Source organism: Triturus cristatus, chromosome 11, assembly GCF_964204655.1.
Source record: "Triturus cristatus chromosome 11, aTriCri1.1, whole genome shotgun sequence".
Taxonomy (NCBI): domain Eukaryota; kingdom Metazoa; phylum Chordata; class Amphibia; order Caudata; family Salamandridae; genus Triturus; species Triturus cristatus.
The window spans coordinates 372,713,820-372,736,153 of NC_140594.1; the positions used below are offsets into that span (position 1 = coordinate 372,713,820).

The 22,334-nt window shown below is 47.2% G+C and overlaps 1 protein-coding gene across 1 annotated transcript in view; it reads right to left on the reverse strand.

Annotated features, from left to right (window-relative positions):
- The window catches only part of SNRNP200 (small nuclear ribonucleoprotein U5 subunit 200), a 468,968-nt gene that overhangs the window by 169,453 nt on the left and 277,181 nt on the right, over positions 1–22,334 (reverse strand). Inside the window, exons 25-27 of the mRNA XM_085634342.1 lie at positions 20,432–20,538; positions 19,398–19,516; positions 8,116–8,270 (exon numbers count right to left, since the gene is read on the reverse strand). Coding sequence (XP_085490468.1) covers positions 8,116–8,270; positions 19,398–19,516; positions 20,432–20,538 — 381 coding nt within the window. The remainder of the gene's footprint in view (positions 1–8,115; positions 8,271–19,397; positions 19,517–20,431; positions 20,539–22,334) is intronic.

Below are 22,334 nucleotides of genomic sequence, written 5' to 3' on the forward strand. Positions count from 1 at the left end.
GTATGGCTGCAGCCCATGCAGGCGTCTCAGCGACTGTTACTATCTTACAACAACGTTACTGGTGGCGCGGATTGTATAAACAGACTCGTGATTATGTCCTTACTTGTGACATTTGCCAGCAGATTAAACTTTCGACAGCTGTGCGTCCACCTCAAACACAGTTGTACATATCTAATAAACCACTTGGGTGTGCTTATTTGGATCACTGAGGTCCTTTCTCCTCTGATACTGCGTATAAGTACATCTTAGTTGCAGTGGATTCGTGCACACGTTTTCTATGGGTCTGGCCGCAAAGGAGTGCTGATGCTCGAACTGTCATCAGGGATTTGCGCGTCTTTGTGGGAATTTTTGCATGTGGTACCCTCCATTCGGACCAGGGTTCAGTGTTCGCCTCTAAGGCGTACAAGGATGCCATGAGATCTTTGGGGGTCCAAGTCAAATTTTTGTCTTCATAAAGGCCTGAGGGCAATTCTGCTGTGGAGCAAATGAACCGTGACTTAGAGAAATCCTTGACAGCTATGGTTTTAGGTACTGGCAGGAACTGGTTCGCCCATTCGTATAGCGTTCAACGTACACTTAATAATCTCCCTAGAAGGTCTCTGGGTGGGCGGACCCCATACGAAATGCTCTTTGGCATAAAAATGTTTGTCCCGGACCTTGATGGTCTAGACATGGCGGCGACCGCCGCACCCTTTGACGTAGATGATCATTCTGCTGTGTTACAGAATCTACAAGAGGCTCGAGACAGTCTTGCAAAGGAACACTTGCCCTCCACAACTGATGCTGCACTTCAGATTCCGGTAGTTGGCTTGCTACCTCGAGTTGGTGACCCGGTCTGTGAGAAGGTGGACAACAAGAAGGAGTTCGGCCCCTCTTATCGTGCACCTGTTCCAGTGCTTGGCGTTCAGGGTACAAGAACAGTCATTTTACCTCCACTTCCTGGTCGCAAGGAAACCGGTATATCTCCATTGACAATGTCAAACTACAACGAGTGGCCAATTCTTCTTAGAATGACTCCAGCGGTCTCTTGTCCAGCAATGCTGAGAAATTCTGTTTTGGCTCCGGCAAATACGAACAGACCTGACATTGCCATCGAGATGCATACAGTTACTAATCCTTTATTGACTCCACCGGTTGGTGGTTCCCATGAAGATACTGAGTATGCCTATCCCACAGATGTGTCCTTGTCTGGTTTGCAATCAGGTGCCGTTGACCAGTCACATTTTTCATTTGACACTAACTCTACAACATCGATGGCCCCATCGAAAATGTCTATTTTTGCTGTTTGGTTTAAAAGACATTTTTTGATCCCCCTTGGACTTACATTTGGCTGGTGCTCATATCTATTTTTTTGTTTATGTCGATTGGCTTTGTGGTTGTATTTTTTCGTCTAGTGAATGGACATTATCTTACCAAAAGATCTGCAATTACATTAATTGATGGAACTTTGGCACCACACTCCTCATCACACATTATGAAGAGGGACCAGACTTTTGTTAACATTACTGCCTGGCCTGTGTTAGCTGAGATTGTATAGGATGCTGTAAAATTTAACATTTCCTACAGAGGTGATTAATGTCCCCAATATACTTCGTGTTTCTATAGGGGATGTTGTGAAACAAAACATACGCTCTGATGATTGGGATGTCCAAGCCATTGAGGCTCTCTTTTCCGATTTGAAATATTATGCTGATTTTGATGCTGAAGAGTTGTATTTAGACTCAGCGAATTATGTAGAGTTATTTTGCTACCAACACTCTGGCAATCATTTCCTGCATAAAGAAAATACATTTAGAAATATTGTTAATTATACACAATGGGAACATTGTCCAGCTCCCGTTGAAGGCAGCTCCAAAACACTAGTGAATTTCTTTTCACATTTTACTGATTTCAAATCCTGAAGCCTTTTATTTTAAAATGTCTGTTAAATCGGCTTCCAAAGTTAGGCTTACACACACTAAATTACTGTATTCGAAGTCCTTTATGGGTGAATTAGCTATAGGGGCTATGAGCTGTGGAAAGATACCACTGATCTTAAATCTGTTTGGGGGTTCTAAAGCCTGGGAAGTTCAAGGCACGGAACCGCTGCATCGTGCGTGCCTTATCCCCAACCACATGTTTTTGAATCCACTATTTTTCAGACCACCTGCTTTGGATTGGCTACTTCTAAAAAGTTGAATGCCCCTTCTATTCCTGATCTGGGTGCTTATCCTTCCTGGGACAATCACACAGATCTGTGCATTGATAAATTGCAGTCACTAATAACTAATACATCCTTCAATATTTCCAACTTAGATCCCTACGGATGGGTAATATGGCACAAAACATCAGACTCATGTCAACATCATTTTCTGGGGCAGAGATCAGGCTACACGCAGGTTAGGGTTGACCCCCGGTTTGAAACTTCCCATTCGGTAGGAAAATTATGTCAAAACTGGCTTAAACATTGTCCAAATTAAATAACAATGTAGATTGGAATGATTTTGTTAAGGGCCCTGTGGGTGGCAGGTCCAAAAGATGGTTATATGCTATTCACAACGAAGTTTGGAAATAATCTCAATTTGAAGCTGCTTCTAGATTGAGAACTATTGATCAAGCAAATTTGGAAAAAGTGCTTGCTGTCATTGATAATAGCATGAATACTCTTTCGCCCAGAATTTACACATTAGATAATATTGTTTCATCTGTTGTGGATATTGTACAGGATGACATGTCTGTTTTATACCATGGTCAAAATCAATTGCGTTCTATAATGCAGTTTGCATGGACTTTACAAACATTGAAGGCTGGGAAAGTTCCCTGGGACTATATGAACACATCATCGTTATTCTTGCCGTTTAATCTGACTGATAAACAACAGTTCATGTCCATGAAGGATGCAACATATTCACTATTGCATATTGAAAAGTTGGAACCTTTACCATTCTCTGTGGCCGAATCAGACTCAGCTGTGTGGCTTATTCATGGGTTAATCACACTACCATTTCCATTGTTTAAGTTCAAGTTCATGTATGAAACACTATACCTTAGGCAGATACGAACCACTAGGTACCGCTTTCCTACATGAAGTTTGGTCACTCCCATTCACATACAGGTGCCTGAGAGAGGGTTAAGAGGTTTATTTAAAAGGTGAGGGCTGCACTTCCACACCTGATCACTCAGTAGTTTGCAGGAACATCCAATTGCTTGGCGCTTGCAACATGCACGCACCAAATTTAGCTTGCATTTTAAAGGGTAGTCCAGTGCCAGCGATTACACATGCTTTCTCGTTAATAGCCAACGGTAGCTATTTGCTTTTAAATAATGAGGCGTGTTGCGGGATGCTAGCAGGGATTCCATACATTGTAACTGTCTCCCAACAAGTAGTCTGTTGTATGAATTTGCTTTTCCCACACCCGCATGGGAGACTTGGCCTTCCATACCAACCTTGAAAGCAGAGTTCAACAAGATGAACAGAATAAGGGCTCTATTGTCTCAAAAAGAAGTCGCCCTAACTTCCTCTCGTGAAAACATTTGTCCTTCATGTAGCTAACACCCGCACCGAGGTGCATGCTCTTTTAAATACTGATCTCCCACTTCATTTCGGTGCTCTGATTCACACTATATTCAATGCCTCGTCAACAACTGGCTTGGCGCATTTTTTCAAAGTTATGGGCTCCAGCCTTGTGACCTCGTTCCAAACAATATCTGGTGTGATACCGGCATTTTTTCATTCTATTTTTTCCAGCGTCTTCGGCGGGCTTCCGTTAATCCTCGTCTTGACTGCTGGTGTGCTGCTGTTGGTTTGCTTGCTCCGCAATGGCTGCACGATCTGTATCACATGACAGCCTGACCCGGCTGCGCCAACTTCACACCCGGATGCTTGAATACTATGGAACACTACCTCTGGTTACTTTGAGTGTAGCCTATGAATTGTCCTTCCGGTTCTCCTACTTTACTTGCGTGCAACCTGTCTTCCATTGCCTAGATTGTTCATTTGAATGGGCTCTGGATTTGTGTCTGTCAAATACGGCGTCTCCTACCCCGGATTATGATCGACTGATCTGTCCTTTAGTGGCTCATGAGTTGAACTGTTCTGGTATCGGGATTATGGCCTGTGCAGCTGCGCACGGAATCCTAGGAAATTGGGAAATACATGCAGCAGCCCATGACTTCCTGGCGCGAAGTTATCTCGAAGAACACGCAAGTTGTCCTCTGATGGTGCTAGAGGCTCCGATTATCGAAGAACATGTATGTTTGTTTACTTTATTAGATTGGATGGCTGAATCATTTACTGAGGATTACAATGACTTCCTTCTGGAGGCTGTTGCAACATACTGTGCCTATACGATTAAATTGACAGTTCTCCATCTTCCGCACGTACTAACTCAATATTTCTTTTTTTTTACTTCAGAATTGGCTGTATACCGCCCCTGATTGATCTTTTTAAATTTTATTTTTGTATTTTATTTTTTTTCCCCCCCAACACTTAATTTCAAACTTTTCACTATCAATTATCCTGATTGGCAAATTGTGAACTTGGTTCTGACTCCTTCGAACTTGAACTCTGCGTTCCCATATTGCTTACCTAGTTTGTTCCCGGTCCGATCAAGGGAGGGTATAGTGAAGACACGGTTTTGCTTGCACACACTGCTATGTTAGCATGAGAGTTTTAACGCCATCTTGCCACTTTGCTGCTTTTGCACACGACACTACAGATAGCTGTTATTATAAGTAAAACGGCTTGCTTGCTTTTCTTCACATGAGAACGGTCTGTTTTTTACATCCCTAGACGTGCACCGCGACCTTAGTCAGAACACTGTGTGCAAGAACCTTCAAGGTCAAATAACAATGTATGCTGTTGAATTCAGGTTGATCTGCCCAAGCTCTAGACACAACAAACACACAGCTGCAAACATCTGAAACTCGGGTGCCTTTAATATTGCATTGCATGCATGATGCTGGCACTCTTGGAGAAAACTTTTCCAGACACAGAGAGCAGTGCTGATCCTGTGATGTGATTCACCTAAGCTGATCCTGGAGGTATGGGGTTCCCCATTCAAACCTAGAGACCTTCTACTATTATTATAAAACTAGCTTACTAGCCAGGGGAGGGTGATAGACAAGGTATTATAGGACCTGTTTCCACGATCATAATATGATTTCTCCCTTTGTTTTTTATGGAATTGTAACAATGCTGATGGTCTTATTTCTGATCATTTGTTTGCTTATGTTAGCCAAAATACTGCATCTTAGAGCACGTAGTTAAAAATAAACATTTAAAACTTTTCCGTGTCTCTGATTACTCACGTTGTGAACCGATATGAGAATAACAAAAAGGTGTTCTTGATTCCCACCATTCCCGAGAGTATTCTAAGTCGCTTGTTCTGGGTTGTCTAATCATTGGGAGCTTCGATATGGTACGGAGAACGAATGAGACACTGATGCTAGTCGGATAGGGGTTCTAGGTAATGAGGTGAGTTTTTTGGAACACCACAATTCACTGAGGTCCTGGTTTCCTGCGCAAAGTTCTGTGCATGAGCAGAATCCCCGCAACAGTCCTGTGCAAGAGGGTCCTCAGACCCCTCCCGGTCCTCTACTTCCTCCGAAGTCTGTGGAATATGCTGAAAATACGGAGGATGGACATTGGGAACAAATCCCATCAGCGTCGAGCGACGTCAATCCAGTGCCGTGTCCGGTTCAGGGCTGAAGCTGGGGACGATGTCGTCCCGAGGAGCGGGCGATATCTGAGGCGGTGCCGGTGAGGTCGATGTCGGTGGAGGCGTAACAAGGTCAACCGGCATCGACCAGAGTCCAATCCCGGATCCCATGGAGGCCTGCGACGCCGGGGCTGGAGCCGGAGCCAGCGATGGAACAACAGGACACCCAGTCGGGCCCGCGGGGGCCCAGAGGCGGACCAGCAGGGCCAGACGGCCCAAAGAGTAGGGCCATGGCAGCAAGAAACTCTTGCACCTGGGCAGGCGTCGCCGCCGGACCCGGGAAGGGCGGGTAGGCCGGTGGCAACGTTCTAGGCTCCGCCGGAGCCACTGGGGTGGCACCGCCCGCACCCCGCGTCATGAAGTCGAAGAGCGACAATGCTTCTTCGACTTCTTCTTGGAATGCTTTGACTTACCTGACCCCAAGTGCGAAGACTTAGATCCAGAAGAATGATGGTGACGACTCCGCGACCGGTCCCTCGACCTCCCACGGGACTGGGAACTTGAACGGCGCGGAGCCGACTGCTGGACTTCCAGCAATTTTCGGGACCGCTCCCACAAAGTTTTCAGCGCCATGACCCAGCAGTCGGGGCACGACTTGGAGTCGTGGTTGCACCCCAGGCAGTAGAGACACACAAGGTGTGGGTCTGTCACCGACATCATGCGGTGACAGTCCCCACAGTTCTTAAACCCGGGCATCCCTATGACACCAGGAGTCGATCGACTCAAGAAAAAAGGAGACAAAAAGCGTAAAATAACTCAATCAAAAAATTACTGGGGGTACTAGCTCTTCCGGGATATGCGTTTGTTGGCTCGGAAAAAGAAAGAACTGATGTCAGCGCACGTGGGCGGCGTCTAAGTACTGCCCATGACGTCATCCCAGCGATCGTGATGCAGACGACGGACGCGGAGCCACACGACGCCACCTACCGACGCGCAGGGGTATTGCTGATGAAAACTTTCCGGATCCAGCCTGACGCCTGGGGGTAATTCTAAGGTAAGGGATCTATCACTACGTGTTTCTTTCAGATTATGTTATTAAGCACCCTGCCTTAGGGCTATGAGGCCTGCTGTAGGGGAGACTTACAAATATAATTTACAGTGGTAAAGGACATTGCACACAGGGATGTGTGCTATGTTGTGTTCTCACTTTGGTCTGCACCAAGACACACAGCCTGCAATGGCAGTCACACGTGCTTGGTGAGGGGTCCCTTAGGGTGGCACAATTTGAGCTGCAGCCCTTAAGGACCCTCTTTAGTACCTCAGGCCCTAGGTACCAGGGTACCATTTACTAGAGCCTTAAGAGAGTGCTAAAGATTTGCCAATTGGTGAATCAGTCTTGGGAAGAGCTCTTGCACTGGGGACCTGGTTAGCAGGAGCCCAAAGCACTTTCATTTAAAATCACATCAAGTACCAGGCAAAAAGTGGGGACAACCATGTCAAAAAGGGGCACTTTCCTACAAAACAAGACATGTAGCCTGCAGTGGCAGTCTGTCTGTGTTTGTTGAGGGGTCCCTTAGGGAGGCACAATACATGCTGCAGCCCTTAGGGATCCTCTTTAGCCTCATTTCCCTAGGTGCCAGGGGTACCACTTACTAGGGACTTACAGGGAGAGCTATAATTACACAGTTTTAGGAAACAGCTCTGACACTGGGGACCTGGTTAACAGGAACCTACTGCACTTCCAGTCAAAATCACATACCAGGTAGTGGGGTGACCATGTCAAAAAAGGGCACTTTCCTGCACACCAGAGTTTCGGAGATATATATTTTAATAGCAATAATAAAGCAAAGCAATTTCACTCAACCGCAAACAAGCCATGTCAAAATCAACAAATTGGACACGTAGATATTTTTGATGTCAAATAGTGCCAACCTTAGAAGCCCCAATAAGAAGTTATCAGGACTGGGGTGCCAGCCTGTAACTGCACTTGCCAATGGGGCCAATAGCCTTTCCACAATAAAAACAAGATTTTTGGGTTTTAGTGCCGGAACATGTAAAAGTACATGTTCCACTTTTTAATATACAGCACCCTGCAGTAGGGCTCTTTAGACCTGCTATAGGGGTGACTGATATACATTAAAAAGGGAATTTTGGGCTTTGCATTATCTTAAATGGCAAAGTCAAGTTAGCGGTTTTAAACCACCCTTCCAGTCTGCAGTGACAGACTGGAAGCCATGTTTTACCATGTCCCATTCAGAGTGGCACAAAAAGAGCTGCAGTCCCTGGGGGCACTCTTGACTTATAGGCCCGGGTACTCCTGGCACCGTATATTAGGCCCTTTTTTTTTATTTTTTATTAAATGGATAGGTTTATTTTTTCCATTTCACAACTGTTAAGATTACATCTATAATGTTATAATATTGCAATATTCATTAAAGAAGAACAAACTTTGATAAGTTGCGACCTGACTCCTCACCTTCTCATCCCACTGAAAGTCAGGTGTGATCGTCAGCTCCACCTTAAGCGTGGATCTGGTGATGGGCTGCAGGTGGACTGCCAGATCTAGCTTCGGGAAAAGATGAACATACTTATGAATCGTCTTTCCCATCTTAGGCATTCGGATCAGCTCCCCTGAAACAAAACAGCAGGATAACCATAAGAAAAAAGACAGCAAAGAAAAGAGGAGAAAAAGCAGTAGGCAAGCATAATTATTAAATGACTGACTGGAAGATGTATATCTAATACATAGTTCTGGCTGAATTATTGTGAAACTCAACGGAAGAAAATTATTTAACAACAAGCAGTTCTAGGTAGCATCGAGCAAGCAATTGAAGCCAGAGATTTGCTTCCTTTAGACTTTCATCAGGAACAAAACATGCTGAATACCTCTCAGAAGAATGCAAAGACTTGTCAAACCAGCATGTCATGAATGTCTTCTTTAGCTTTGGTTATACGGAGTTATTGAAATAACTCAGAATTGAGAAGGAAATGCAAACCAAATCTTTTGAAGACAATTATTTGTGCTCAGGCACTTGGTCCATTCCTCCTCCCATCCTGAAGACGATTGAATATTCCATGTATTTCGCTGACGGAAGCATGAGACTTGGATGCAAGAGTAGGGACACCTGTAGATAACGTATAGTTTCTTACCTGTCGGTGTAGTTTTGCAGCTTGAAGACTTTCTGGATTCACTATGCTGTGATTTATTCCGCCATCTTGTGGTTGAGTCCGGAATCGTAGTATGTTCTCAATTATTTTTTTTTCGTGGCCCAGGTGGGCGGCAACGTCCCACTATTTGGTGTCCTTCGTGACGTCGGCACGCTTCCTGCGGAAGCTCCCACCTTTGGTCGCCATCTTCTGATTCTTTTTTCTTGTCTTGTGTTGTGTTAATCCTCTCTTCTCTGTTATTTGGTAAAGTCTTGTTTATCATTAACTCTTTACATCTGTGTCACATCTTTCGGGCGGAGGAGGGTGGGTTTGCTAGTGAATCCAGAAAGTCTTCAAGCTGCAAAACTACACCAACAGGTAAGAAACTATAAGTTTTGCAGCGTGAATCTTTCTGGATTCACTATGCTGTGCATAGACTTTGTAGTGGTTTGTCCTCATAGTGGTGGCTGAGTGGAAGATGAGCACTGGTTACTGAATATGTGTTGTAAGACCTTCTGTCCCACTTGCGCTTCTTTGTTCATTTGAATATCCACACAGTAGTGCTTAGTGCACTGAAAACCATGTTGCCGCTTGGCAAATGTCTTGGATAGGTGTGTTCGCTAGAAACGCAATTGTTGCTCCTTTCTTCCTTGTTGAGTGAGCCTGAGCTGCTCCTTGTAACTGTTGTCCTGCCTGCTTGTGGCAGAGTTGAATTGTCTGCCCAATCCATCGTGCAATGGTATTCTTGGTGACTGGTCGTCCCAGAAAACTGCTTGCGAAGGAGACAAAGAACGTTTTTGTTTTCCTGCACTCCTTTGTCCTTTCTATATAGTGCATTACAGCCCTTCTGGAGTCTAGTGTGTGTAGCGAGAGCCCTTTCTGTTTTTGTAGTCGGTTTTTGGATAAAACTCTGTATTTGGATTGTTTGGTTAATATGGACCCGAGACACCACCATTGGCATGAAGTGTGGGTCCGTCCTCATTACAATCCTGTTCTTGTGTATTTGTAAGTAGGGCTCTTTGAGTGTGAGCGCTTGCAACTCACTTACTCTTCGTAGTGACGTGATCGCCACTAAGAAGGCCGTCTTTAGTGTGAACATGTGCAGTGTAATCTTGTGAATAGGTTCAAAGGGTGCATTCATCAGTTGAGATAGCACTACGTTGAGGTTCCATGCTGGTGCTGGCATTCTCTTGGGGGGGGGGGGGGGGGGGGGGTGATTCTCTTGGCCCCTTCCAAGAATCTCTTCACCACTTGAGAGGTAAAGAAACTTTTCCCTGTTTCTCCTCTTGTGTAGGCCACCACCGCAGCCAAGTGCACCCTCAGGGATGTGCAGCTTAAGCTTAATCCGCTTTGTAGTAGATGCGTCAAGTACTTCAGTACTGTTGATTCCCTTGTGACCTTCCGTTGTAGCTTCTCCTTGATGCACCATAGGGAGTACCTCTTACATTTTGCTATGTAGCACTTTCTTGTGGTAGGTCTCCTTGCCTCCCTGAGTACTGCCATAGTACTTGGTGGTAGTTTTAGGTGTGCAAATTCTAGGTCTTTAGGAGCCATGCTGCTAGGCTGAGACCCTCTGCTTCTGGGTGAAGCACCCTTCCGGTCTGCATTGTTAACAGGTCCCTTCTTGGGAACCTGCGTGCTGGTTCTTGTGCCATTTCCCTTATCTGCGAGAACCAGGACTGCCTGGCCCACTGAGGTGCTATCAGTATTAGCAACATGTTGCTGATTCTGCATTTGCCGAGTACCCTGTGTATCAGTGGTATCGGGGGGGAAAACGTATGCAAAGCTCTATGACCAACTTATCAATACTGCATTCCCTTGAGACCGATGGTCCGGTTGCCTGGATGCGAAGTGTTGGTGTGAGAAAGTGGCTCTGTATATACTGTTCCCTAATAGGTACAGGGTGTACAGAGTCCACAGTCCCCCAGAGGCTGATAGAGGTCAAAGTTAGGTATGACCTTACTCTCAAAAGTGGTAGCTTGGTCGAGCAGTAAGGCAGTACCAGAGGACAGTGTAAAGCATTTATTGTACACACTCAGTCAGCAAATGGTTTCACACACTCAATAACTGAACTCTAGGCCAATGGTTTATATATATAAAATATATGCTTGTTTTATTTTTAGAACCACAAAGGGGATAAAAATATACTTTCTCAGAATGAGAGGTTGAATATAAATACTTTTGTCTTAAGCATTAAATTTATGTAAACAGTCACAGTTGGTTGCAATAAACAATCCTATTTCCTAAACATAACAATGCATTGAGCTCAATGGTAAATTCAGGTTATTTGTAATAAATTACTTTTCAGATTACTTTTGGAATTCCAGGTCTGGCTCCTAGATCCAGCCTTGGGTCAGTATTCAGAATCAAGTGGTGAAAGTCGACTTAATAACTGTAATGATTTTTTAATAATATTTAGCTATTTCAAAAGTTAGCACTTAGAAAATATTTCAAAGAAAACATTCAATGGATCTCTATGGCAAGAAATTCAAATTGCAGGTAGAGTACTTTATCGTTACTTCAGTAATCCAGGACTGGGTACCTAGACCCAGGACTGGGGTCCTTATCAAAAACAGGTAAGTGTTTGTAGAAATGGTACGATTTTAAAAGAATATTTCAATTTTGCAAAAATAGAAGAAATTTCACAGAAAAGCAGACAATGGCTTCCTATGGGAGAAAAATGGGTTAGAGGTAAGTATAGTCGTGGACACTTTTCAGAGTCAGGGCTGGGCACCAAGATCCAGCACTGGGAGCTCACCTAGGAGCAGGTGAGTAAATTCGTTTTTGTCACTTGGCTGATTTTTGGTGAATATTTGCAGTTTTGAAAAGTTCACACTTAGAAGATTTTTCCAGCCAGTCAATGTTACCCTATGAGGAAAATGAAGTTAGCGGTTTAAGGGTAAGTACTCGACTGGCAGAGTTGAAATTCCGGGCATAGACTCAGGGGTCCCCCAGTGTCAGGTAGGTACAGTTGGTTCACCCTCAGCGGTTTCAGGACGGCCGGGTGCAGAGAGAGTTAGGCCCAATGTTATCCTACGAGGGATAGGGGGGCCTTGGTTGGTGGCTGCTGTCTGGCAAGCCACGCGGCTGTGGGAGCTGGGCTCCTGGTCACTTACTCAGGGCAAGTGGGGAAGTAAGTTAGTGTAGAGAGTGCACTGCCAGGGCCACTCGGGCGGCTGGGTGCAGGGTGCTTTTGAGCCGTCGGGCGCTCAATGGAAATCAATGGGAATGTTCCGGTTTGGAAAAAGGCTGCAAGCTCGGGGACGAGGATGCTTCAGGTGCCACCACCACTTCGAGAGGTAAGTTGGGTAGTTGTAGGTTAGGTGGGTACCCCGGGATTGGGCACAGGGGGCCGCAGGGCGCCGGGTGCAGGGGTGCCTTTTGATGTCGGAAATCTTACCCTCTGGTTGATCGCGGTTGGGGTGGCACTCTGTTCTGAGGCTGCAGGCTTCTTCCGGAATGTCGAGGGGGGTCCTTGGGTGCCGGACTCGGGGTCACAGTCACCGTGGGGTCGTCCTCAGGGTCTTTGTCCACTCCGGCACTGGTCAGGCTTGGCTGGTGCAGAGTGTGTTGGGTCCGCGGTCCCGGGCTGGTGCCAGGGATAGAAAATAGGTTTCTTGAGTAGAGCCTCTACTCGTGGGAGTCCCAGGGGCTTAGAGCCAAAAGGTAGCCAGGTCCTCCGGGGTTGGTGAGGTTGCTGGCCACGAGAGATGCCGCGCTGGTGCAGGTTCGAGAGTCGACATGCCGGTAGGGCTGGGGCCAAAGCAGTTGGTGTCTTCTTCTCTTTTTAGCAGCTGCAGGGCAGGTCCTTGTTCTTCTTGCTCTTCTTGTAGTTTTCTATCTGGAATCTAAGGAAGGAAGGTTCAGGGTGCCCCTAAATACTAGATTTAGGGGCGTTACAGGTAGGTGAAGGCCAGGGACCAATGGGTCCTTGTCCTGGGGTGGGTACACCCCCTATCCTGCCTCTCTCCTGTGGGAGGGGGGCAGTAGCCTAATCCTGATAGGGTAGGGCCTCCCATCTTCAAGATGGCGACAGCCCGGAGATGTGCTTCACCTCGCCTCCCCCACCTGAGGGGTGGGGTGGGCAGGCTGGCACATCCCCTGTCCTTGTATGGGGTTTCCGACCAAGCTTCCCGCCAGAGTGGGGGGTTGCAGTGGCCTGGGGAAACTCCAAATGGCGGCATGCCTTTGAAGCTTCCCTTTGCTCGTCCTGGGGGAGGAGATTTCTCACCTCACCCAGGATGTGCATTGTTGCAGGCCCGGGAGAGCAGGGGCTCTCCCACCCAGGGGTCCAGCAACGTGTCTGCTGTGTGGCAGCCTGGGCAGCCTCAGAGCAGACGTGGATTGTAAGTTAGCTGTAAGGGGGCATCTCTAAGATGCCCTCTGGGGTGCTTAGTACATTAAATCCCATACTGGCATCAGTGTGGGTTCAATGTGCTGAGAAGATTGATACCAAACTTCCCAGGCTTCAGTGTTGCCATTATGGTGCTGTGGAGCTCGTGTTTGACGAGCTCTCAGCACCATGTACTCTTAAATGACAGCACTGCACTTACAGCGCCCAGGAATGGACCTGGGTACTGTAGGGGCACAGGGCTCCTGCTCCTGTGCCCACACCATAGGCGTAATGCACCCAGCTAGAGTGGTGGCTGACATCTGCCTTGGCAGTGTAGGTGATGGGCATGGTACACAGTGATGTGTGCCATGTCGACTCTTTGTTTTGTCCTGCACCCAGACACTCAGCCTGCAAGGGCAGTGTGTGTGTGTGTAAGGGTACAGGGCCTCTGAGGGTGGCACAATGAGTGCTGCAGCCCTTAGAGGCCTTCCCTGGCCACAAGGCCCTGGGTACCTAGGGTACCATTTACTAGGGGCTGACATGTGGCTAGGGTTTGCCAATTTGGAGTTTGTGTGGTTTAAGGAAGAAACATAGGCCCTGGGCACCTGATTGGCAGGAACCCAGGGTACACTCAATCAAAGTACATTCAGCAATTTAGCAAAAAGTGGGGGCATACCATGCAAGAAAGATGGCACTTTCTCACAGTTGGCATTTTGCATTCTGGTGTATTGCAAATAGGTCTATTTGTGGAGTACCCCATTTCTGGAAAACCTCTATTTCCTGCTGGTTGAGCTCCCATTCGTGAGATGCCGACGTCTGTCTGCTGAGCCGGTCTGCTTCCACATTGTCCTTCCCTGGGAGAAGTATTGCCAGTAGGTCTATTTTTAGTGGGATGGCCCATCTCCAAATGTCCTGTGCTAGCCCTGATAGTGGTACTGATTGTGTTCCTCTTCGTTTGTTGATGTAGAACGTGGTAGTTGTGTTGTCCGTTTGGGCCAACACCCTGTTCCCGTACATCTCTTTCTGAAAGGCTTTTAAGGCTAGGAATACAGTTAGTTGATGTGTCTGACTGCATCTTGCTGCGACCATAGACCCCTCACCTTGAGCTTGTCCATGCGTGCGCCCCACCCCAGCTGAGAGGCATCCATTGTGATGGTCACTGTTGGAGTTGGTTCAGTGAATGGCTTCCCCTGTGATATGCTTTCCTTTTTCCACCACGCTATTTCCTGTTGCACTGCGTGCGTGACAACCACAAGATCTTCCCAACCCCCTGTGGTCTGTGACCATTGCTGCTGGATCCATTCCTGGAATGGTCTCATGTGTAGTCGGATATTTGGGACTAGGTGGATGCATGACGCCATCATTCCCATCAGTTTGCACGGTCAGAACTTGCCCCATTCGGTAATGACCTGTTTCCTTCAGTATCGCCAACGTTCTCTTCCTGCTGGGGAACACTTTGGCCTGCATGGTGTCGATCTGTGCCCCTAAGAATATCTTGATTTGTTCTGGTTCTGTTGATGATTTCTCCCAATGGATCGAGAACCCCAGTCTTGTCAGTGTTGGTATGACCTACTGGATGTGTAGTCTGCGTTGGCTGTACGAACTTGCCTTTACGAGCCAGTCGTCGAGATAGAGGTATAGAGGTATACGTGTATCCCTTGCCTTCGTAGGTGTGCTGCGACAGCTGCTAGGCATTTTGGAAACACCCTTGGTGCGGATTTGAGCCCGAATGCCAGTACTGTGAACTGGTAGTGGCTTTGATTGAACCTATGAAGCTTGTTTCCGGTCCAGGGAAGACATGGATTGGCAGTTCGGGCTGGACTGTTCCCATGAGGCACAGGGTCAGACTGATTTGCATATAGCCATGTCTGAACTGGGGTGGCAGAGTGGGCTTAAGAACGGTGATGGTTTAAACCCAGATCAGTTGACTGGGGGTGAGTGCTTGCAATGTTCAACACTCCGTCCATCATTCCCTTTGGTTTTTGCTTTGTTCGCCATAAGTTGGCAGGGTATGCTCAGACGTGAGTCCCTTGCTCACTTTGCCACTGGATTCAGGCAAGCCTGGCTAAAGACGGCTGAAATGCCAGAAACCGGTCCTAGGAAGCTTGTTTCTGGTCCAGGGAAGACATGGCTTGGCAGTTCGGGCTGGACTGTTCCCATGAGGCACAGGGTCAGACTGATTTGCATATGGCCATGTCTGAACTGGGGTGGCAGAGTGGGCTAAAGAACGGTGATGGATTAAACCCAGATCAGATGACTGGGGGTGAGTGCTTGCAATGTTCAACACTCCGTCCATCATTCCCTTTGGTTTTTGCTTTGTTCGCCATAAGTTGGCAGGGTATGCTCAGACATGAGTCCCTTGCTCACTTTGCCACTGGATTCAGGCAAGCCTGGCTGAAGACGGCTGAAATGCCAGAAACTGGTCCTAGAAAGCTTGTTTCCGGTCCAGGGAAGACATGGCTTGGCAGTTCGGGCTGGACTGTTCCCATGAGGAACAGGGTCAGACTGATTTGCATATGGCCATGTCTGAACTGGGGTGGCAGAGTGGGCTAAAGAACGGTGATGGATTAAACCCAGATCAGTTGACTGGGGGTGAGTGCTTGCAATGTTCAACACTCCGTCCATCATTCCCTTTGGTTTTTGCTTCACAAACCTTAGCAGGCGCTTGTGTTTGTGGTTGATGGGGATGTGTAAGTATGCGTCCTTTAAATCTATAGTAGCCATGAAGTCCGCTCGTTGTATTTGTGGTATTACCTTGAACCTTTGTGTTCTTATGAATTTGTTCAGGAACCTTAGATCTAGGATAGGTCTTAGTGGCCTGTCCACCTTTGGCACCAGGAAGTAAGTTGAGTAAACCCCTTTGTTCCTTTGGTACCACCTCTATTGCCTTCTCGCTGACCAGTTCTTGTGTTTCTAGCTGGTTTTCTGTTCGGGGGCCGTTTACATAACTCTATACAGTATCCGTATTGTATGATGTTCAGTATCCATTTGCCCGTTGTGACCTTTCTCCATTCCTGGATGAAGTCTCTTAATCTTCCCCCTACAGGTGTTGAGTGTTTGAGGTACTGTTTGTCGTTGCACGTTTGGCTGTAGTTTTCCTTTATGTCCTTCCGCCCAGCCTGAGGTGTTACTAGGGTGGGGGCATCTTCCTTGAAGTCACTTGGTTGAGGGCTGTTTGCCTCCTCTCCGTGTCTGTCCTCGTCCGTTTCCGCGCCCTCGAAAGGACGGTCCCAGGAGCTGGTACTGCCAGTTCTGCTGCTGCTGGCCTTGGTTGTTCCCTTGGTAGCCTTGCTGGAACGTTTGGTCCAATGTGGAGGGCACGTTGGCTCCTCTACCGCCCGGCCTTCTCGTGGGTGTGCCTCCTCTCATTCCCCTGAACTGCAACGCCCCCATGGACCTTGCTGTTTCGTTGTCCTTCTTGAGCTGCGTCAACTTGTCGTCGACTGGCGTGCCGAACAGTTGCTCTCCACTAAAATGTGTGTTTAGGATGTTGCTTTGCACCTCTGGCTTGAATCCCGAAATTCTGAGCCATGCGTGTCTTCTCTCAGTCACTCCTATCATCATTAGCCTGCTTGATGTTTCTGCCGCATCCAAAGCTGATTTTAGGCATGTGTTCGCCATGTTTTTCCCCTCTTCTACCAGGTGAGCAGCTCTTTGCTGGTACTGGTCCGGTAGATGTTTTAGGAGCTGTCCTACTTCATCCCAGTGTTGGTAGGCGTGCCTGTTGATCAGGGCGTTGGAGTTAGCGATGCGCCATTGGATTGCCGCATTTCTCTCCACTTTTCTCCCTGTGAGATCCATCCTCCTACTCTCCTTGTCTGGAGGTGGTCCGGCATTAGTGGGTACATTGACCCTCTTCCTAGCTGTTGCTGCAATTATGGAGTCGGCTGGCACTGAACCTTGGATGTATGCAGGGTCCTGTAAAGAATGTTTGTATTTCTTCTCAGTCCCAGGGGGTCACAGCTTTGCATGTTGCAGGCTCCTTAAAGGCCTTGCTTCCTTGGTCCAGCACACTAGTGAGCATGGGCAGGAATTGGCTCCTCGTTTGTTGTGGAAGTAGAGTTTCCAGGAACAAACATGATTTTGGCTTCTCTTCCTCCATTTTCACCCCATAAGTCTGTGCAACCTACTGCACACGACCATGTTGTAGACCCCTATGTCGTCTGGTGGCGAGGGCCTCGAAGGGTAAGTGTCTACGCCCTCTTCCGGCGATTCGGCGTCGAGATCTTGCCATTCCACGTCGTGTGCCTCCGAGGACGTCGAGTCCCGGTAGGACTGCAGATCTTCGTCGCCTTCTCCCTCTAAATAGTAGTCTTTGTCCCGAGTTCCTCGACCGGTTCGGGAGTTTTCGGGGGTTCCGCGTCGTCGTCTCTTTCGACTTCGACCGCGGGATGGTGAATTGGCTCATCTTCTCGTCCTTGTTTCGCTGAAGGATGCTCGCCATTTCGGTCTCGAGCCTCCTCTTCTTCCTTTCCATCTCTGCGGCATGTTCGGCGTCGAGGGTTGGAGCGCTTCTCTTCGTGGCCGTCGACAACGACCCTTCTTTTCTCGGCGCCGAGGTGTCATTTTCGAGGGGAACCTTCGACGAACTTTGTTTTTCGACGGCTTTTGCCGATTGGGAGTCCTTTTTGGAGGATCCGCTCGGTTGACTGTCCCTGGTAGCTGTTGCTTTCATTGAGTGTTTCGACGGCAGAGCTCCCTTCGAGGACTTTGCTTCACTTCTGTGAGTGTCGCTCGGGGCTTTTGCTTCACTCTTTCGAGTGTCACCCGAGTGTTTAGGGGTCGACTCCCCCCTTACCTCCTTCGACGTCTTCTTATGGACCTCGACGACCGTGCAGTCCTCTAGTCCTTCGGCGATGTTGTCCTCCTCTCCACTGGAGAGACCCAAGTCCCGGAGCGATGGAGGTGGAGGTGGCCCCTGGCCCCGCATGTTGTGGTCCGCCCTTCTATGCCTCTCCCTTACTCTGAGGGTCTTCGGTGTTAAAGCCGAACAGGCATTGCAGTCTTCGCTGCTGTGGCCGAGCGGCAGGCAGAGGTTGCAGACTGGATGTTGATCCTTCTGGGCGTACTTGTGGTGGCAATTGGTGCAAAACTTGAACGGTGTTTTGTCCATCCCCGTGCTCAGGGTGCCCCCTGCAAGCGCATCCTTCGTCGAACGTCGAGGTTTTGGTCGCCAAACTTCTCCCTCGTCGCTCTGGTTACCTGACCTGCACTCCGGTGTCACTGAAAACTTTATTTTCGTTGATTTTCTTCGATTTTTCTTGATTCCTCTTCCAAAAACTCTGGAACTCTTCGGTAACCATCCAGACCCAACGGCGGAAAAAAGAATCTGAAGATGGCGACCAAAGGTGGGAGCTTCCGCAGAAAGCACGCCGACGTCACGAAGGACACCAAATGGTGGGACGTCACCACCCACGTGGGCCACGGGAAAAAAAAAGAGAGAGTAAATACTACGATTCCAGACCCAACCACAAGATGGCGGAATAATGCACAGCATAGTAAATCCAGAAAGATTCACGCTGCAAAACGACCTTGTGTTCAGGAGAGCCTGCGAAGTTTAAAACTTGCATTAACTTCAGTCTAATACATTAACCCAGCAGATGTGGTTGCCAATAAGAAGCCGCTTTTCGAGATGAGAAGCTTATCCATAAAGGAGATCTCATGATGCAGCGGTTATCTAATGGAAGGTAATACACATCAAGCCAATGACATATTGGGAATGTTTGTGATAATCCCACAAAGGTAGTGCAATATTTTTAAAGGGTCAATTTAAATCCCTGTTTCCGTACTTTATAATGTAGTCATGAAAATAGATTGATATAAACACCTCAACAGCAAACATGCTCCACTTGCTTTTGCACTGAATCCTAGTACTCCTTCCTGACTGCAAACCAATGACTGAGATCGTTTTTTAAGCCAAAATCTAGGTAGTTAACCGAGACTCTTGCCAGTCAGTGATTTAAATCTTGAGTAGAGAGACTAGAGTAAGCACGATATAGGCTATTCACAATTATGTTTTTCATTTGAAAATGAGCTTGAGAGGCAGATTCTGGCGCTGTCAAAAGGTTCAGCTTTTTCCACAATCTGGGTAAAGCTGAATCCTGGCGAGAGCCAAAAGCATGATGTTGAACAAAAGTTAACGTACCTACATATGGAGGAGGAAAAGCAGACTGCCACTCAACTATTCTAGTACTTATAAAAGTGTATGTGTCTATGGACTACATAAAACCATTTACGAACGCTCATTATTAGGAGGTATGACGACCTCCCTAACTTACCAATTTCATTATGATTGAGGTCGTACAAACGTTCGAAGGGAAAGTTTTTCTTCTCAATTTTCTTTACCACCTCTTCTGGGAGCTTGCGGAACTGGCGCAGAGGACACATGGACTGCCACCTGCAAGAAAAAAATAAGTATACCAAACTGTGATGGAATGCTTGAATTGATCTCAGCCACTGGTAATCACTATGGGACACGTACCATTCCATAAATAATTTGCACACCTTGCCACCTCAGTTTGGACCCAGCTATATGCAAATTAGTCTTCACCTTGCTCCAGTAGGAACAGTTCAGCCCGAACTGCCAAGCCAGGTCCTCCCTGATCTGGAACACTTGCAAATCAGGACTGGTTTTGCCCCAGTTACGGGCTCATCAGCTGGGTATTGCTTAGTTCCAGTGACACAATGGGCGCAGGTTCCACGTCTGGGCACACCCGTCCCACTTAGGTCGACAAAATGAGTATACAAAACTGATGGTTGGAATGCTCGAATTAATCTCAGTCACTGGAAATCACTCTGGGCTGCATCCCTATCCATCTTTATTTTGTACACCATGCCACTTCAGTTTGTACCCAGCAAATCAGTTTTGACCCTAGGTCGAAACCGGTCCTAGGCTGCTTATGTTCTGGTTCAGGGAAGACCTGGCCTGGCAGTTCAGACTCGACAGACCACCCCCCCCCCCCACTCCTTGATGGACTGGAACCTGCGAACCCCCCACGCCCCCAAGCGCCTTGAGACTCTTACGGGTGAGTAGTCGCACTTAACACTTGATTTGATTTTGATTTGTTCCCAGGAGGAGCAGGGTCAAGACTGATTTTCATGTGGCTGGGTCCAAACTGAGGTGGCATTGTGTGCAAAAAACGATGGCTTGAGGTACAGCCCAGAGCCGATGCAAGTGGCTGAGATTGATTCAAGCATTCCATCCATCACCTTGTTGTTTTAGCACCCACAAGAAGAAAGAAAGTGTGGTGAGGTAGGTGCTTATCCACTATAACTAATAAAAGATCCAAACATAGCCTTAGTATTTACTTACATACGCTTGTCAATCATTTTGCACAGATTCAGCGTCTTATCAGTAAGTTGGGCCCAACCACGGTTCAGCACGATTTCAAAGATGGCGCGCATCAGACGGCCAGCAGACTAGGAGAAACAGGAAACTAGTTCAGCAGTGTGTAATCACCACAGTATCCAGCAATACTTCAGCATGCACAATGGTTGCACAAATGAAAAAATACTGATCTGCAACAATAGTTCATTAGAATTACATATTTCATTGATTCACATGAGAACTTTGGAGCCTTCAACGCACATGAACCACTGCTTTCCTATATCTCTCAGGTGGCTTAAAGAAATCTGTAGGAAAGTGGATTATTATGTGGTGGTGTTTGAAGACCTCACCATGTAATAATGTCATAATCTCTATCAGGTTCAGGAAGGTTCTTTGACAAATCCTTGACATCAGTCATGGGTAGCTGTCGTACAGAACATTCAAGCTTAGTCAAAAGAACATGTTTAAAACATTTAGAAGTCCCCAAACAGGTAATAAGCAAGATACCCAATACAATAAAAATACGACACCAATTTATAAAAATAGAGCATATTTTATCATCTTAAATTGGACTCCAAAATGAAAAAAAAACTATCAAGGGAAACCGGAGAGATGATTTTTCAAAGGCAAGCAAATGTTTGAAGAGATGCAATAGATCATTGCAAACGGTTGATCAGTTCCTAGTTACCTGGCAAGTAGGGCTACTACTTTTAACTTGGATGGGCTACACCACAGTGGGAGCCAGACATAGGGAACACTTAGGTCTAGGGAGACAGTTACCTGTCGCCCTTTCAGCAGTCTTAAGGTCCTGCGTGTTTTTTCTTTCTTTAACAAGGTCTAGTCTAGAAGTAGTCGCAATGCTGGGGATACAGCGATGCTAAATATGCTGGATACGCTAGAAAGATACAGTGAGTATTCCTGGGGCCACCTTGGTATCCACAAGCATCAGGGGGTTGTCTGTCGCCTCAGGTCTCTGTCTTCTACGGTGCATGGGGGAGTTCAGTGCAGGTCTAGTCGCCACTGGTCAACCGGTCTCCCGGTTCAAGCGGTCCTGAGCAGTTGCCTGTAGGCGTTTCTTTCTTGCAGGGCAACAAGAGTCCACTCCGACATCAGCCACGGATCTCACGGACTTGGGAACCGCTCGGGCAGGTCAGGACTCGGTAGCCCAGCAGGCACTTTGTTGTTCAACACAGGGCAGGCATTCATGGCAGCTCTACTTTAAGGGGACAGGTTCCTCTAGTTTTTGCTCAGGGCATGTTAAGCACAAAAGAACATGGCCTTCTTTTTAATATTAAGCTCCCTGCCTGGTTGGCTACCAGGGCCTTCCCTGGAGTGGCTTAAAAATGTTAAACCGTTTGCCAGGTCAAAAACTTCCTTTTTATATTGCCATGTCGAGTTGTCAGGTTTCAAATTGTCCAACTTGTCTGCAGTGGCGGGCCTAGAGTCACGCTTTCACATGGTCACTGTAGTGATGGCCCATTAGGTGCTGCAGACCACTAGTGACATTTAACTTCGGAGCCTTGGGCATCTCTTGTACCATATACTAGGGACTTATAAGAAAGATATGAGACAATCTGGTATTCGCTTTTCTAGAAAACCCTGAATATTTACAATTGGCGCACAGACAGTTTTAGAGAAGAAATGCCTAAATCACTAATGACCTTGCCGATAAAGAGGTATGTTTAATAATTTATTTGGAGAAAGTGGTAGAACTCACCCAAGAGAGTCTTCTGTGCACAGCTACAGATTCCTCAGGTGGTGTCACTGAATCCACAGCTTCCAGCCCAGTCTGGAGGATGTGCCTTGAAGCTTTCTGGCAATCCAAAGTTGGTATTTGTTCCATTATCTGCTGCCATATAGGGTTGGAACATGACAGACTAAAATGTCT